Source organism: Stegostoma tigrinum, chromosome 12, assembly GCF_030684315.1.
Source record: "Stegostoma tigrinum isolate sSteTig4 chromosome 12, sSteTig4.hap1, whole genome shotgun sequence".
Classification (NCBI taxonomy): Eukaryota; Metazoa; Chordata; class Chondrichthyes; order Orectolobiformes; family Stegostomatidae; genus Stegostoma; species Stegostoma tigrinum.
This window is the reverse complement of record NC_081365.1, coordinates 60,514,269-60,531,970: the sequence shown is the minus strand read 5'-3', so window position 1 is coordinate 60,531,970 and position 17,702 is coordinate 60,514,269. Positions and strand designations below refer to the sequence as shown.

Here is a 17,702-nt window from a genome sequence, read left to right as displayed (position 1 = left end):
GGTAGGCTGACGGAGAAAGTGAAGTCGCATGGAGTCCTGGGTGTACTAGCTAGATGAATAGAGAACTGGCTGGGCAACAGGAGACAGAATTGTCGTGGAAAGGAGTTTTTTAAAATGGAGAATTGTGACCAGTGGTGTTCCACAGGGATCTGTGTTGGGACCACTATCGTTTGTGATATACATTAATGATCTGGAGGAAGGTATAGATGGTCTGATTAGCAAGTTTTCAGATGACACTAAGGTTGGTGGAGTAGCAGATAGTCAAGGGGATTGTCAGAGATTACACCAGAATGTAGATAGATTGGAGAGTTGGGCAGAGAAATGGTAGATGGAGTTCAATCCAGCCAAATGCGAGGTGATGCATTTTGGAAGATCTGATTCAAAAGCGAACTATATGGGAAATGGAAAAGCCCTAGGGAAAATTGATGCACAGAAAGATCTGGGTGCTCAGGTTCATTGTACCCTGAAGGTGGCAACGCAGGTTGATAGAGTGGTTAAGGCAGCGCAAGACATGCTTTCATTCATCGGACAGGGTATTGAGTACAAGAGTTGGCAGGTCATGTTACAGTTGTGTAGGACTTTGATTCGTCCACATTTGGAGTACTGTGTACAGTTATGGTTGCCATGTTACCAAAAGGATGTGGACGCTTTGGAGAGGGTGCAGAGGAGGTTCTCTAGGATCTTGCCCAGTATTGAGGGTGCTAGCTATGAAGAGCGGTTGAGTAGATTAGGATTATTGACATTTGAAAGACAGAGGTTGAGGGGGGACCTGATTCAGGTCTACAAAATCATGAGGGGTATAGACAGGGTGGAAAGAAAGAAGCTTTTTCTCGGAGTGGGGGACTCAATTACTAGGGGTCACAATTTCAAGGGTGAGAGGGGAAAAGTTTAAGGGGGATATGTGTGGAAATTTCTTTACGCAATGGGTGGTGTGTGCCTGGAACATGTTGCCTGCAGAGGTGGTAGAGGCGGGCACGATAGTGTCTTTTAAGACGTATCGAGACAGATGCATGAATGGACAGGGAGCAGAGGGATACAGATCCTTGGAAAATAGGCAACAGGTTTAGATAGAGGATCTGGATTGGTGCAGGCTTGGAGGACAAAGAGGGCCTGTTCCTGTACTGTAATTTTCTTTGTTCTTTGGTTCTATTATGGTGAGGATGACCTTAATAGTGCAAAATGCATTCTTTGCTTAGTTGAGAGAATCTGAGGAAAGGTACGGTTTATGGAAAACTTACTTCCTTTGTTTTGGAAAATAGAGTTGATTTATGTTAAAATAAGTGCCAAGTGGATTTTTTTCCCCTATCAGTTCATAAGCATCTAGCAAGCTTAGGGTAGTAATAGGATCAACAGAAATGTTAAGTTAATACATTCTCTATTCTGACTTAACATAGTATTTTAGCAAACCTAAAATTGAGCCCCAGTTATAATAACAATTGGTTTCTGTGCTTAACTTGCTGTCTATTGAAGTTAGTGGGTTCAAAGGTACAAGCATCAGCTCATTATTTCTTTGCTTCACTCCAGTTATTCTCGTGACCTTTTAGTTGTGAGGCTGTCAACCAAGTGACAAATTCTGAGCACTTTTTGAGCCATAGACTCTCACAAATACAAGGAAACCACTCAAACTAGGTTCATTTCCAATGCTTCCAGCTGTTTGTAACAGGAAACCCTCAAGCCATTACTTTGAGCTGGGATCAAACATAGAATGCAGAACCAAAAGGGCAATGAGACAAAACCACACCACTGAATTCTCCACATTGTTCTAAATTGCTAAGCTTCTCTTTCTGGATCATGAATGCAGAAATATTATTTTCATGCCCATTAATGTTTTGAGGCAATAATAAATATTTCTATACATCAACTCAAGTATTCATTTTCTTTCATTCTTAAAGATGAACATCAGACAAAATGTAAAACACTCTTTTTAATGGGCTAATACTGCATGGTATTACTTGTGAAAAATTCCAAGTGACTGTCAAGAGCTTCCATAAACTCTTGAGCAATATAAAAATACAAATGGCATTCTAGAACAACTGTGCAATTTGCATACATTTTGATGGAACTGCAGATTATTTATTTCTGACTTTCTAGAGCTTGGGCTAAGGTTCTAAGTGATTTATTACTGAAGGATATTGAGCCCATGCTGACGAATAGAAGGATGTCAACGTAACAGTCTAATAGCTTTAAAAGCAATATATGCAGCAATAGTGTATCAGCAATACACAGCCTGCTGTATTAAGAAAGAATACATCAGCAATACACAACCCCAATATATGCAGCTGTAATCTATCTGCAATACACTGCTTGTTGCAATGCAAACCCTGGGCCAATGCATTATTGGATACATTTTATTGTCCATTGGGAAACAACCCAAAATGAATATTATTTCAACTTCCTAGTTACATTTTAGATGAACAAAACTAGATCAGATTTTTTACATGACCCTTTTAAGAGATGGGCCCACCTATGTGGCCCCCTCTCCATCGAGGAAACCAAGAGGATGCTTGGGGACCGCTTTGCAGAACACCTACGCTTGGTTTGCACTAAACAACTGCACCTCGCAGTTGTGAGCCATTTCAACTCCCCCTCCCATCCCTTAGACAACATGTCCATCCTGGGCCTTCTGCAATGCCAGCCGAAGGTTGCAGGAACAGCAACTCATATTCCACTTGGGAACCCTGCAGCCCAATGGCATCAATGTGGACTTCACAAGATTCAACATCTCGCCTTCCCCCAACCGCATCCCAAAAGCAGCCCAGCTCATCCCCGCCTCCCTAACCTGTCCTTCCTGCCACATCTCCCCTCCTCCCACCTTGAGCCCCACCCCTATCTCCTACCTACAAGCCTCATCCATCCCCCTTGACATTCCGCCCTCCCAGGGCTGACCTATCCCCTCCCTAACTCCCCACCTACACTAACCTTTACTGGCTCCACCCCCACCTCTTTGACCTGTCTGTCTCCTCTCCACCTATCTTCTCCTTTATCCATCTTCTATCTGCCTCCACATCTCTCCCAATTTATTTCAGAACCCCCTTCCCCAACCCCCATTTCTGAAGGGTCCAGGCCTGAAATATCAGCTTTCCTGCTCCTGATGCTGCTTGGCCTGCTGTGTTCATCCAGCTCTACATCTTGTTATCTCAAATTCTCCAGCATCTGCAGTTCCTACTATCCCTGCCCACCAATGAGGTTGTTTTGCTATGGATAGAAATGGACATCATGTAAAATGTAAAATACAACAAAGGCCTACAAATGCTAGAATTCTGAAACAAAGACAGAAATTGCTGGAGAAAGTCAGCAGGTCAGATAGCATCTGTGCAAAGAAAGCAGAGTTAACATTTCAAGTGTAATGAACCTTAACTCGTAGCTCTTGACTCTTAGTAATTTAAAGCATTCCGGAATAAAGTCAAATTTGTGGGTGTTGCGAGGAGGCTTGTATTTCAGACTCCTCTCCCCATATGAAGAGAAACTTCTTAAGGAAGTTAGAGAAGAGTATAAACACTTATTTGGAGCAGTCTCTCAATGGCCAACCAGAAGGCTGTGATTATGCTGTGCTGCCCATTCTTAATCTGCGCAAGGTTTTCTCCCTCTTACACAACTAATGCCTTCTTTTCTGTCATGAAAGCACTAGCAGCACATGGTATACATAGCCAAAAAGAGGCCAGCCCAGGTGGCAGTAAGGAGGAAGTCACTGAACTCTCAGAGTTTACTTTTCCCTGCTCCCTTGAACAGCTCAGAGATTTTGACTTCAGTTGCCTATATATTGACATTAGACTCAGGAGCACACAGTCTGTTGAGAACATCACTGACAACGTCACCTCAGCAGGTCAAGGAAGAAATGCCCCAGGACTCTGACACTCAGGACTGCTGGATGCCGGGAGTCATTTAGCTCCAGAGAGAAGACGATCGCATGGCCTCGGCCATTAATGGCGCTGTTATACTGCACAGACAGGAGGCAGGCTGGCCAAAGGCACTTGTTAAGCTAGCTCAGCATCAATGGTAAAGAGAAAGGGGACCTTAACCTCATTTCAGCCACACATTCCTCTTAGCACGGTGCCAGCATATACCCAGATGGAGGAAGAGCCATACTCAGGCCCTCTTGAATTTTCCTCTCAGGACACTGCAGAGGTGCCTGGTCCCTGCACTTCTCACTTTCCTGTGATTCCAAAGCTTGTAAAAGTTCCAAGTTGAACCTGCATCTGGGCAGGACGCTCGATAGGTCTGGGTTCTGTAGGTCTAAACCCCTGCAGGTATGACCACTCAAATCTTCCAGCCAGCACGGCTAACAACAAAGCAGGAGGCCTCCATCCCAGCTACTGAAAGCTGGACCACCTTTAGACTTAGTGTGAAATGTGAGACTTAGTTGAATGAGCTCAATTATAACAAGGAGGACTGGTATAATGTGGATTAAGGCTTAACAAAAAAATCTTCAGTATGTAGTCCAAAATGATATTCAGCAGACCTCCAAAATCTGGCATCAATGATCAGATGTAATAGATTCAAATGCATGTTGCACAATCAATGTGTTCATGCTACCCAGGAAAGTAGAATTCTGGCAGTAATCGTTTAAATCTAAAAGGAGGTGTGACGCTGTTTTACTGTATTGTATATTGTAAATGAGAGAGTGAGCAAGTTACATTTAGGCATGGGAAAATTTCTAGTAGCTCAGACACCTGACAGAGAGTATTCTGTTCATTATCCTGCGTATGTTACTTAAAGCTGCCTTGATATAAAGGCTAGCATACGTGCTGTGGAAGGAATAGGGAATTAGAATCTACCGACGAGACTGTTTCACAATATCAAGTATGTAAAAGATTAAAAGACAAAGATTTCATTACAATGAACACATCTACATCTTTCAAGGATTATAAGAACACACTAAGCCTCTTCACATTGCAAACTGCAAAATTAATAATGAGGGATAAAGTCTTGTCAGCATTGAGGTGATTAAGCCATAAATTAGCTATGTTGAGTTTATTAATTCCAGCATAATTGATGTTTAAATGGACTTGGCAACATTTTATCAAGGCTCATATGCATGTATGGTATGTTCTCAAATCCTGCAGTGCTGCAGAAGCTGCAGGCTGCTTGATTCTGCTGACAAGTGATGTGCTACTAAATTCAGTAACAATGACTTTTTCTGAAAATGGGATTCGATGCTGTGCTAGCAATGCAAGTGATTGCAGAACACAGGTACTTCAGGAATGGACTACTGTCGGAATAACGGTACTTCACCACTGTGAGGGTGCAAAGGTGCAACCTTACTGCCCCAGACACAGCCATTGAGAACAAATGTGTCTAAGCAAAACAGTCCTCTCATCAATTTAGATGGGAATGTGGAATTCAAAGCACGTCCAGATCAGTCTGGATTTTATTGGGTGGGCATAGCAGGCTGGAGGAGTTGACTGACTTACTTCTGCTCCTGATTTGTATGTTAGTAAGATATACAGATACAATTGGACATTCACACTGCACAATCAATGATCAAAACATGGTCTTCTAATTTCATACAGCAGTATCCAGGCAAGAGATTGCAGCATAAAATATCAACTGTTTGCAATCCCAGAGATATCAAGAAAATGGAATGGAGAGAACAATTTAATTATGTTCACTTTTGACCGGTAGCATAACTTGACAATAAAAAGTAAAGGATCATTGGTCTCACCACCCAAAGTTCATCAGCTTGTTACATAATTTGAAAGGAATTTGGAACTATCCTGTTACATTTACGTACACAGCCATATCCAAAATACCACAACACTCACTGCAGTCTGTGTACCAAAGTAACGAGAAAAGTACCATTCCATAAGACGTAGAGATCTGATTATATTCAATGTCACCTGAATTTGTGTCTAAAAATTTGTGATCATTAAAGATTGTTGGGGAACAAAAGACATAAACAGAGATTTTGGAGGAATATCATTAGGAATTCCAGACGTTTGATACAAAAATGGCAGTGCAATCTGTTGATGTATCAGAATTCTGAGGTGTTAACAACTTTTAATATAACTCCATAAATCATGTCTATTGATCCACTAACTCACTAATTCGTGATTATAATACTAACTGCAGATTTCCATGTACCAGCCAGCCCCCATTCAAACTAATTCAGGTGCTCGCTACCGTATCAGGTTACAACCACTTCAATTTGCGGTTACACCCCACTTGAAAGTGCACTCATGCATAACGCGCTATGTAAACAACCCATTTAAAACAAGTTGCTGCAGAGATTGTAGGAACTGCCAATGCTGGAGAATCTGAGGCAACAAAGTGTGGAGCTGGATGAACACAGCAGGAAAAGCAGCATTAGAGGAGCAGGAAAGCTGACATTGTGGGTCGAGACCCTTCTTCAGAAAATCACATTTCTGAAGAAGGGTCTAGGCCCAAAACGTCAGCTTTCCTGCTCGGGCTGCTGTGTTCATCCAGCTCCACACCTTGTTGTCCCATTTAAAGAAGGCCGACATTCCATTCAAAGGTGCAGTCAGGTGTGACGGCTAACAAAGCTGCACAGACAGGACAGAATGGAGATAACAAAGTGGGGAGCTGGATGAACACAGCAGGCCAAGCAACATTTTAGGAGCATGAAAGCTGACATTTCGGGCCTAGACCCTTCATCAGAAACGTTTTGCACCCCACACCAAAAACAGTGCTATTTGATATTAAAATCCAACTGAATAGATGCTATTACCAAATCGTTTATCTTCTCCCTCCAGCCAGACTAACTCCAAGTATCAGTCAAAGGTGATAGTTGAATAACCCTGCAGACTTTTCCTGTATATTATGTAGCTGGTACTTGCCACAAGTTTTTATTTAACATGTAGATAAAACTTTACCCCACTTATAGAACTAATAAACACTACGCAGCGTATGTAAGCAACCTTTAACTTACTAATGAAACTAACGGCGCTACGTCCAGACCCATGCAACCCTGAATGAATGAATGAATGAATGAATGAATGAATGAATGATCGTAAGTAGAACCCATAGTTGGACGCAACCATGAAACCAACCAAACTAACACCTTTTGAATTATGCAAGGCACTCTAGTCTCATTAAAATAACCATTAACACTCAACAATAACTGGTAACATTTAGCACATGTTTAAACCATTTAGGCCCGAAACGTCAGCCTTCCTGCCCCTTCAATGCTGCTTGGCTTGCTGTGTACATCCAGCTCTACACCTTGTTATCTCAGATTTCCTGCAAAACAGTTTTTGTACAATGTCTACTGCTTAACACTCAAGCGTTAGAATGTTAATGTATGCTTGAATTTTGTATAAAATGGCTGCTTTTGAGCTATGATTTTGGGGATTCTATTTTGCCTTCCACCGTGCTGCTGTGACTGTGCAATAAAGAGGCTATTTTCGCCACTCACTGATCCTGGTCCTCTGGTTCTTTGAACGCGATCTCACACTGTTAATACTTATTGCTTTTAAACCCTCTGTACAAAAACTGTGTAGAGCAGGACTTCACTAGCACCTTCATCCATCAGGCCTTGGTGCAATGTGATCTGAAATAATTGTGATGCAGCTCCTTATATAGATGCTCTGTAACTTTTGTTACAGTCTTGTTTCAGCTCACACTTGAAAAGTTTGATAACTGTTGCTGCCAACACCAACTCCATATTGGCACATCAGCAACAAACAATCAGAGCCAGTCTCTGTAAAAAAAAGCTTTTGTTTTTAGTGCCTTACCAGTGTAGTGAAAAAATAATGATAATACTCAGTCATCATTCCCATTGAGAGGATCTGCAAAAGGAACAAACCAGTGTTAAACAAACATAGCACCCTTTACACCTTAAGTTTTCTAAAATATTTCACAAGTTTGAGGGTTTTTTTGAATTTTAGTCACTGATTTTATGGAAGAAAAGGCAGCATGCAATTTAAACATAGCAAAATTCCACAATCAGCTACAAATAACCAATTGACTTCTTTTGGTGATATTGATCTTGCGATAAATGCTGGCCCAGACTTTCAAAGAACTTGCCTACTCTTCCTTATATAATGAGGAATGAGATGTTTTCATATGATAGATCAGAACAGGGTCTAGGTTTAAGGTATCATTGCACAACACATTTGGGGTCTTACTGTGTATTGGAGATGTCAGCAGGCTGGGTTGTTCATCTAAATTGATTCTAGAACTGGATAGGGTAACACTGAGGCATTCTAATGGGAAGCAGCAAGCAGGTTAAAGTTGCTGGGTGCCCTGCAGCACTGAGGAAGGTGCTGCAAACAGCGCAGAGTATATTGGGAAAAATATGACTGGGACAATGGCTGCGGATTTGTAAACAGAGGCAGATCAAGCGAGTAGCGACAGATTCGGGGATGATGGTGTCAGAATAAAATTTAGCCAATATAGTGAGAAGAAAATAAGTCTGGGGGTGTGATCAGTGGCAACATTTCTTTGAATAATTATCCTTGCATTTGGATTCTTTGCTAACCTATTTACTAGTTTATGCCACTGTAATAGTTGCATTGAGGCTTAGAAACTGCTTCATATTCATATTTTGCAACTGCAGGAAATCTTAACCATTTTGATAGTAATTTTCAATATACTTTAACCAACCATATTTTTAAAGTCAAAGCACTATGGTGTTTGGAAATTCAAATCACTGTGCCACTTACAAACATAATGGTACCATATATCCAAATATTGACATTTATAATTGATTCTTTGTTGGGCACAGGCTGACACGAATTTCAAAACAGAATGAAACAACCCAGTCATCATTTTAAATATATCACAGAAACATGGTCAGACGTTGTGCATCATGGAATTATTATTTAAAAATACTGTTTAAAATAGCTCAAAATAAATACACAAAACACCATGATATTGCCATGATTCATATAAACATCCTGGGATTATGATGCAAACAATTGTCACTGCCTGTGACTCTAGCGGTTTCCCCAGGACTTCCAGTTTTTATTTCTGCAATGCAGCATCTTGCTTTTAATCTGAAGAAACCATCATTCTGAATGATTGCACCTCATTCCAGGTCGCATCAGATGACATAGTCAATTTGTTGTATATGCCTAGATGTGACAGATGCAAAGTTTATCACAGCCATCAATTTAATCACATTGAAGATAGTACAGCACAAAGACTGGGCTCATGGCTCTGCCAGAACTACAGGCTTTCTTCACCCAGGCCTGAGCTTCCTATATAGAAGCCTTGTACACTCCAACTCATGGCACTGGAATGAACAGGAAGAGCTTTCATTTTCTAAATATTTGAACCATATCATTATATTCAGCATATCATATATGTACCACATATTGTGAAAATTTTATTACATCTTTATCCTTCAATAGACATAATTTTCCATTCTTTTTCTGGACCATTGGCTTGGAAAGTCTCACCCCTCATCTGAGTCAAGGTTAAACTGATCAGCAGTCATCTCTCTCTAATGAGAGATCATCTATTGTTCTCTGGGTCAATAGAGACTTACACTTCATTCAACTGCTTCAACAATCTGTGTTATAAAGTGGTCCAATCCACTGAGCCCCCCATGGGTGAAACTATGGAGGCAGGGTAGTTTTAAGAACAGAACGGAACAGAGGAAGACAATAAAAGAGCCAAGGCCACTTGTCCTATTGATTTCCTAACGTTCTTCAATTCAGTTCAACTCATTCAGGAATGCTTCAGCTAAACCACTTTTGTACAGTCTGTTAAAGCAGTACAGTTTGACCATAGAATGGACAGCATCCAGGCATTCTGTAGCAAGCAAGTGAATATAGGAGGTTTCAATTACCTGTTTCAATATATGGGCAGCAGTGGCATATGTACAGTCAAATATTACAAAGAACTCCTTTCCCCTTTTCATCTGCTTCAGAAGCGGTTTAGCATCTCTATTGCCTGATGGCAACTGACGAATTTTAACTTTAATATTATATCTGGAGGGGGCTTTCATTAATTCTTGTAAACGTATGAGACCTGGTGGATAAAAAGCACACCATTTAATTAAAATTGTATAATGATAAATCCCTAAAAATGCAGTTTAATTTACTAATTGGTCACCTATGCCTCGATTTTTTTTCAAACTTTTTCAAGAAAATTTGATAAAATGTAATCTGTTCTATCGGTCTGAGTTAATTGCCCTTATCTACTTGTTGGGTAGAGTTCCTTTGAGACCTAAGGCATGGCATTATATGGCAATTTCCTGACCTACTTCAGATGGAAAGCCTTGTACACCAACGTTGCATATTGAAAACCTCAATGTATGCTGTACATGATTCATTGATCATTTCATTCCACTGGTTAAATTTTAATATATGCTACCAGGGACCAAGGCTCCCACAGAAACTTGATTTTTAAGAGAAGTTATAACTATACAGGCAAGCTCATCTTCCTTGCAAATTACATTAGTCCCAAAATAGGACTGAAATCTAATCAATTTCTTTTGAAATCAATCCTGTATCCGAGTGCATTTTGACCTTCCATCCTGCTATTGCCAAGACACCAAAATATTCTCAGTGGGCAAGGAACTTGTAGCCCTTTTATGAACAGGGTGAAAATAGGAGTGTTACAATCGCATGTAACTAGCAAGAAGCCCCTTCTCTTCAGAAAATGTATGTTAGAGATGGGGTCTCAAGCCTAGTTCTTCAGACAATGAGTCCTACAAACACGTGCAGAGCCAGATATAACAACTGAAATGTAAGATCCTGAGCGGGCTTGACCAGTGTGTGTGGAAAGGATGTTGTCTTTTGGGGGAGAAACTAGAGCAAGGAGTCATGATTTAAAGATAAGGGTTCACTTACTAAAGACAGAGGAAAAACAAATCTCTTAGAGGGTTGTGAACCTTTAGAATCAGGCAGTTGATGCAAAATCTTTAAATATTTTATGGCAGAGGTGGATAAATCCTTGATTATTACAGGGATGAAAAGTTATTGGGGGACTGCAGGAACTAGAGTTGAGGTTAAAATCAGATCAGCTATGATCTTATTGAATGGCAGGGCAGGCTTAAAGGGCTGAATGGTCTACTCTTTTGCTTTGTTTGTATGACTCCCTGTTGGGAATTCAGGATTTTGTCATTGCCTTTCAAATACGTTATTGAGGGATTATTGCCCAATTTCCTTCAGGTGCTCCAGTTTCTTCCCACGGTCCAAACATCTGCAGGTTTGTTGGATTGGCTATGATAAATGAGGGATTACAATGATAGGGTGGGAAGTTGAGTCTAGGACTGGGTGGGATGCTCTTTGGAAGGTTGGTGCAGACTCAAATGGGCCAAATGGCCTCTTTCTGCACTGCAGGGATTCTGTGATTTTATGGTCTGTTCTCAAAAGGACTTTCATATAATACTGAAATTAGATTTTGAAATTTTGTTGTATATTATTTTTAAGGCACAGGTTAATGGCATTTTTTTTGTCAATTATCTTAATTAAGTCACTAATAACTTGATTATTTTTAAATGGGTTTAGTTTCCAATTGCACTTAAGTAACCTTATGAAAAGTCTTGTACATAAGACCACTAAAGTGCTGGCCTGAATCAACCTCAGCGTTTTATTTTGTATCTTATTTCCAAAAGAGAAAAGAGCATCAATGTTGTTTGATTACTAAACAAAATAATGCAGATTGATTCTTACCATGGAACTGAAGGTCTTTAAAAGCTAAATTCTGAATGACTTTACCTGCAAATATATCACATTTAGTGAGAACTTCCATTGGTGGAGTTTGAATACTCTGCTTGTAATTTTCTAGGGATGGCCCAATCATTAGAATCTCACTATGGGAAAGGTGTGCATGGACCCACTGAGGTGCATATTGTCACCATTCCCAGGTAGCTAACAACTGTGCAGAATCTGAAAATTGGAAAAGACTGGAGTCTTGCTCTGATCGTTGAATGAAGTTACTAATCCTTAAGAGCTATGTAGAAGACCCAACTTTCTAAAACCATGACTTTAACAGCAGTGGCTAGAGCTAACATTTTTTAATATTTCCATTTTCAGTAGCCTTAATAGGCCCAAGATGGCCCAAAATTTCACTCACTTTCAGAAAATCAAAAAGAAGGAAAGGGGCTTTACTGATCTGAAGAATCACTGGCTATAGCAGTATCTGCATGGTTTAACACTACATATTAATTTCAATAGAACCTTACTGGATATAACTGAATCACACATTACACTTTTCAGGGGAACCTTGAAAATTAAAGCATCCCTTAATTTGTTTCTTCAGGAGGCCTACCCATCAGCAGCAGATATGTATGTATGTATGGTGTGTTATAGTGACTGGCACAGGAAAATCCACTGGTTTAGCATAACTATATTGGTACAGAATTATCTAATTATCACATTGGGAAAACTCTGCAGCCAATTCGCTCACGTGGAGGCAAGCGCTGATGCATTTGCATGTCCAGAGAAAGGCCAGAGGTTGGTGAAATTGCAGACGCTCCCCCAGACACCAACAATGAAAGTATGAATTGCCAAAATTGCGGATATTTATGCTAATTCAGAATCATGTTCTTCAATCACGAAAGGACCCATAAAAGACAATGAAAGTACTTATAGTTTGGACACATTTGTACGATAGTGAATCTACTATTGTTATTATCATACTGAAGCTTCTTACTTTGTATAATCTGCACTGTTACTTTGTGAAAGTCTTTCTACTTCCATGTGCTAATACGTAAATAATATCAAAGCTGTTTCAGACCATACCCACCATCCATGCATGCTGAAGATCATTAATTTGAACAATAATAAGGTCAAATTATTCTTTGGCACTTATTCATCAAATGTAGTTACTGATGTATGACAATACAAAGAACCTTGAAACACAAGTTAATTGCTCCTTGCGCAACTGTGCATGCATTCAGAGACATGTACACAAATCGGCAGTTGTTTAAGTAATGTGAATTTATTATGCAGGATGAATTTATCCAAAATTTGGAGAAATGCAAGTTAATCAAGACCAATCAGTATGGATTTGTAAAAGGCAGACAGGTCGGCGCAACATCGAGGGCCGAAGGGCCTGTTCTGTGCTGTATTGTTCTATGTTATACGTTCTATGCTCTATATGTGACCAGTGACACCACGACCTGCAAATTGCCCTCCAAATCACTCACCATCCTGATTTGGAAATAGGTCACTGTTCTTTCATTGTCACTGGGTCAAAATCCCTGGAATTGCCTCCCTAAGGGCTTTATGGGTCAACCTACAGCACTTGGATTACAGCAGCTCAAGAAGGCTACTCACCAACCGCTTTTCAAGGGCAATTAGGGATGGACAAGAAATGCTGGCCAGCCAACGAGACCCACATTGCATGAGTGAATAAAAAACAAGTTAAATTTCATGAAATTATGCTCTACTTACTCATTTTATAATGTACTATGAGTGAATGGTTGGGGCCAAATGAATTTCTTTCACTCATACCAATTGTAACTCGGAGAACACAGAAATGAAAATAGCAGGTAAATAGTTAATTTAAGAAAATCCTGGAATGACTTTGACATGTTACAAGAAAGCAGCAGTTAAATGTCAGGTGTAGAAAAGGTCTTCCACATTCTGTTAAGAAATGTTGAAGAAAGAAAGCTGTGTCAGTAATATTTGTTTTAGCTTTGAGTTACTTCCATAAACTGTAAGGAGGATATTGCAGAAATTTTAAAAAAAACATAGACCAGTTGATGAAACAGACAGACAGATGACAGGTTAAGTTCAGTTTAGAAAAATGATAGGAAGAAAGTGAAGGGATGATTTGAAATGAAAATTATAATTCAACTGTGCATACAGGAGTAGTCGGGCTAGCAGAAGAAACAAAAGCAATATGAGAAGGATCTTTTTCATGCAGTGAGTGGTTAAGGTCTATAATGCATTGTTTCAGAGGTGGAGGCAGGTTCACCTGAAACATTCAACAAGGAATTTGAGTGTTGTGTGAAAAGATTTGTGTGTAGAGCTATGGGGAGAAAGCAGGATAATAGTACTAGGTGAAACTAGGTGAAATAGCCAGAGAACCAGTGCAGACATGATGAGCCAAATAGCTGCCTTCTGTGTTGTAACAATTCTGAAATTTACTTCAATCTTAAAAGCCTATCCTGTGTTCTGGTAAATTTATTTGTTGGCTTTTTCAGTTCTTTCTAATGCACATTTGAGCTGGTTTGCTCTCCTTCTGGAATCTGACATAGGGGCATTGGCAAACAGGAATTGGAGCATTGAATAAGTTATTTGGTTCTTTGAGTCTGCTCCATTATTCAATAAGATCATGAATGACTTCTTTGTGCTCTCAGCTCCTATTTCCTATTTGCACCTCATAACCCTTAACTTCCATGTATTACATAAATCTATCCAACTCAACTTGGAATAAATTTAAAGACTCAGACTCCACAATATGCAGTGAAGAGAATTCCATATCCTCATGCCTACAGACAGAAAGAAGCTCTCCTCAAAGTCTTAATAAGGGAGAAAACTTATGCTTAAATTATACCTCCTTTTTAAAAAAATCTCCACCATAAGTGAAAACATCCTCCAGCTATCCACCCTATCGAGTTCCCTCATGATCGCAACTGTTTCAATAATTGCACCTCTGATTTTTGTAAACTCCAATGAGTCTAGACCTAAAGTGTTCAACCTTTCTACATAAGATAAGCATTTCATCCCAGGAATGAGTCAAGTGAACATTCTCTGATCTGCTTCTAAAGCATTAAATCAGTAGACTGAAACTATAAGCGGTACGCCAGATGTTTATTGATGCTTTATGTAACAGCAGTAAAACATCCCCACTTTTCCATCTTCTGCACCATAAACGATGTATACTAACAAGCTGTGATACAAATGCCAGCACAGCTAAATCTATCTGTACTACTGAATTTTGCAATTTCCCTACATTTAAATAATACATTGTTTTTCTATTCTTCCCACTAAAATGGATAAGATCACACGTACTCATATCATACTCCATCTGCCAAATTGTACCCACGCACAATCTGCCTTGATCCTCTGCAAACAAACTAGCTCCACTTGACAACTTGCTTACCTACCCATTTACTTATGGTAAAATTAGTTACTATATATTCAGTCCCTCATCCAAATAATTGATTTAGATTTTAAATGGTTGATTCATGTGGTACTCCATAACTGCCAACCTGAGAAAGACCCTTTCATCCCTTTTCTCTGCTTTCTGTTAGCTAACCAATCTTTATCCAGGCTATTACCTCCTATACCATATGCTCTTGGCTTCTGCAGAAATCTCTGATGCAGTAACTTTTGAAAATCTAAGTATGCCTTCTACTGGTTCCCTTCTATCCACAGTGAATGCTACTTCATCAAAAATTTCTAATGGATAAGTTACACATTAATTTCCTTTTACAAATCTATTTTGTTTCTACCTTATCACATTGTAAATTCCTTCCTATCCTTCCTTAAACTGCTTAATAACGGGCATCATTTCTGTCTCTTCGACAGCCATCAGGTTAACTGACCTACAACTTCCTGCTTCCTGCCCTCTCTTTGCTGCAACACATTTATTAAATTTGCTATTTTCCAATCTACTAATCTTTCTAGAACCCAAAGGAACTTTGGAAGGTTATAACCAATGCATCTACTGTCTGTGCTGCCATTTCATTGAAGACCCTAGTATGTCGGCCATCCAGTCCTGGGAGCTGTTCAGCCTTTGGGTCCAATTGAGCACATTTTCCTTGGTGATGATAATTATTCAAATTTTATCTCTCCTTAGTCCCATTTGCTTGACAATTACCTTTGGAAAATCTTCGAAGTCTACTAATATGAAGACAGACACAAAACATTTGTTTAAAGCTTTCACTTTTTTGTTTTCCATTATCATTTCCTTACACACACTCTTGAGGATGAACACTAGCATCTCCTGCTCTAATACTTGTCAAAATTCTACCAGCTTTTATGCATCTATCTAGCTTTTCTATTACTCTGCTTTCTGCCTCTATTATCAATTTAGTCATGCTTTGTTCATTTTTAAAAGTTGCCCCAAACATCTGACCTACCATTAATCTTTTTCAAATGAGAGTTTTTTTCAGATTATTGCTATTATATGTTTGTGAATCCTTCCCAAAGAACCATACTTTCTCCCCAGTAATAATTTTGTTCAGAACACATTTTGTACCTTTAGCACATAGATATCATGCAAATATTATCAAAACATTTAATATATGAGCCAGCTGAGAAAATGCTTAATTCTTGTAATTTAAATCAATTCAAATGATTTTCAATGATAAATAAAAGTTCCCTCCTGGACCTTTTGGAAACAAATGAGAGGTGAATGTGGAAAGTTGTGCGTAAGCTCAAGAGGTAGTATAAGAATGAGTGCTTAAGTCTCTCTGGCACCTGTTTAACCAATCCTTAAGGAAATATAAGAAAATTGAATACAGAATTTCACCAAACATTTAATGAAGTACTATTTAAGAGGTTCATGAAAAAGACAAAAGCACATGAAATTAATCAGAAATTGTAGCAGGGTTATGATTGAAATCCAGATAATAAAGTGTAAAAGCAGAATAAAATCACTTAAACTGGAGGCATAATCTATGCGGTCTGGGCTAGGTTAACTCTTCACATTTTCAATATACGTGAGTGACTATCGGGAGAATATTAACCAAAATTTGCTGGTGACACCAGACAAGATGTAATGGTAAATTGTGGTGAATTTACATTAAAGTATTGGATATTCTGGGCAGATGAGTGACAGATACAACAATGAAAAATGTGTAATAATATATCTTGAAAAACAATAAAAGAAAATAAATAGAATTCAAATTGCAACATCTGTAAATGTGAATAGTGGAACACTCATGGATTAGTGCTGGGACCTCAATTACTTCCAAACTACAATCTTCATATTAAGCAACTGGGCGAATGTAGTCAACTTTGCATTGATATGAAGGTAGGCAAGTTGTGAGGAGTGCACAAATTGGCTGCAAAATGATATAGTTGGGTTTAGTGAGTGGGATGGCCTTTGGTAGATGAAGCTTAATATGAGAAAATTCAAGATTGTCAACTTTGATGGAAAGAAGAAAAGCAGAATATTCTTTAAATGGAGCGAGACTACAGAATGCTGTGGTATAGAAGGATCTGGGCGTCTATATACGTGAAGCACAAAAAGTTAGCAGGAACAGATATTAATAGGGAAAAAAATGGAATGTAGACTTCAGTGCAAGGTGAAAGGAGTTTTAAAAAAACATCCCAGTTCTGAGTAAGGGTTACCAAACCTGAAATGTTAACTCGGATTCTTTTTCTTCACAGATGTTGCCAGACCTGCTGAGCTGTTCCAACTTCTGTTTTTATTTTTAGAAAATAGGGAAGCCTTCCTACAATCGTGTAAGGCATTGGCGAGACCAGGCCTAAAATATTCATTTACATTTGGTTTCCTAACATAATATTTGCATTAGAGGCAGTTCAGGAAAAGGTTCAGCATGTTGATTCCTGGAATGAAAGGGTTGTCTAATGAAAAAAGGTTGAGTTCACTAGAGTTTAGAAGAATGAGAAGTATCATATTGAAATATATAAAATTCTAAGCGGGTTTAACAGGGCAGAAGCCGAGAGAATATTAATTTCTTCAAGGGCAAGTCTAGAAATCAGGTCAATTTCAAAACAAGAGGTCTCCCATTTAAGATGGGCATCAGAAATAATTTTAATCTCTCAAAGGCTGTTATCCCAAAAAGCAATGGAGATGGAATCTTTGAATACCGTTAAGGCTGAGGTAATCAGATTTTTGATTGACAACAGAAGTCAAGAGTTAATGAG

At 39.1% G+C, this 17,702-nt stretch overlaps 1 protein-coding gene across 6 annotated transcripts in view; it reads right to left on the bottom strand.

The window, feature by feature from the left end:
• Positions 1 to 17,702, bottom strand: part of LOC125457084 (glutamate receptor ionotropic, kainate 1) — a 294,872-nt gene that overhangs the window by 100,102 nt on the left and 177,068 nt on the right. For all 6 annotated transcript variants that reach the window (XM_059650355.1, XM_059650359.1, XM_048540798.2 and 3 more), the window contains 2 exons: positions 9,752 to 9,933; positions 7,692 to 7,745 (listed from right to left, as the gene is read on the bottom strand). In XM_059650355.1, the coding sequence (XP_059506338.1) occupies positions 7,692 to 7,745; positions 9,752 to 9,933 (236 nt within the window). The remainder of the gene's footprint in view (positions 1 to 7,691; positions 7,746 to 9,751; positions 9,934 to 17,702) is intronic.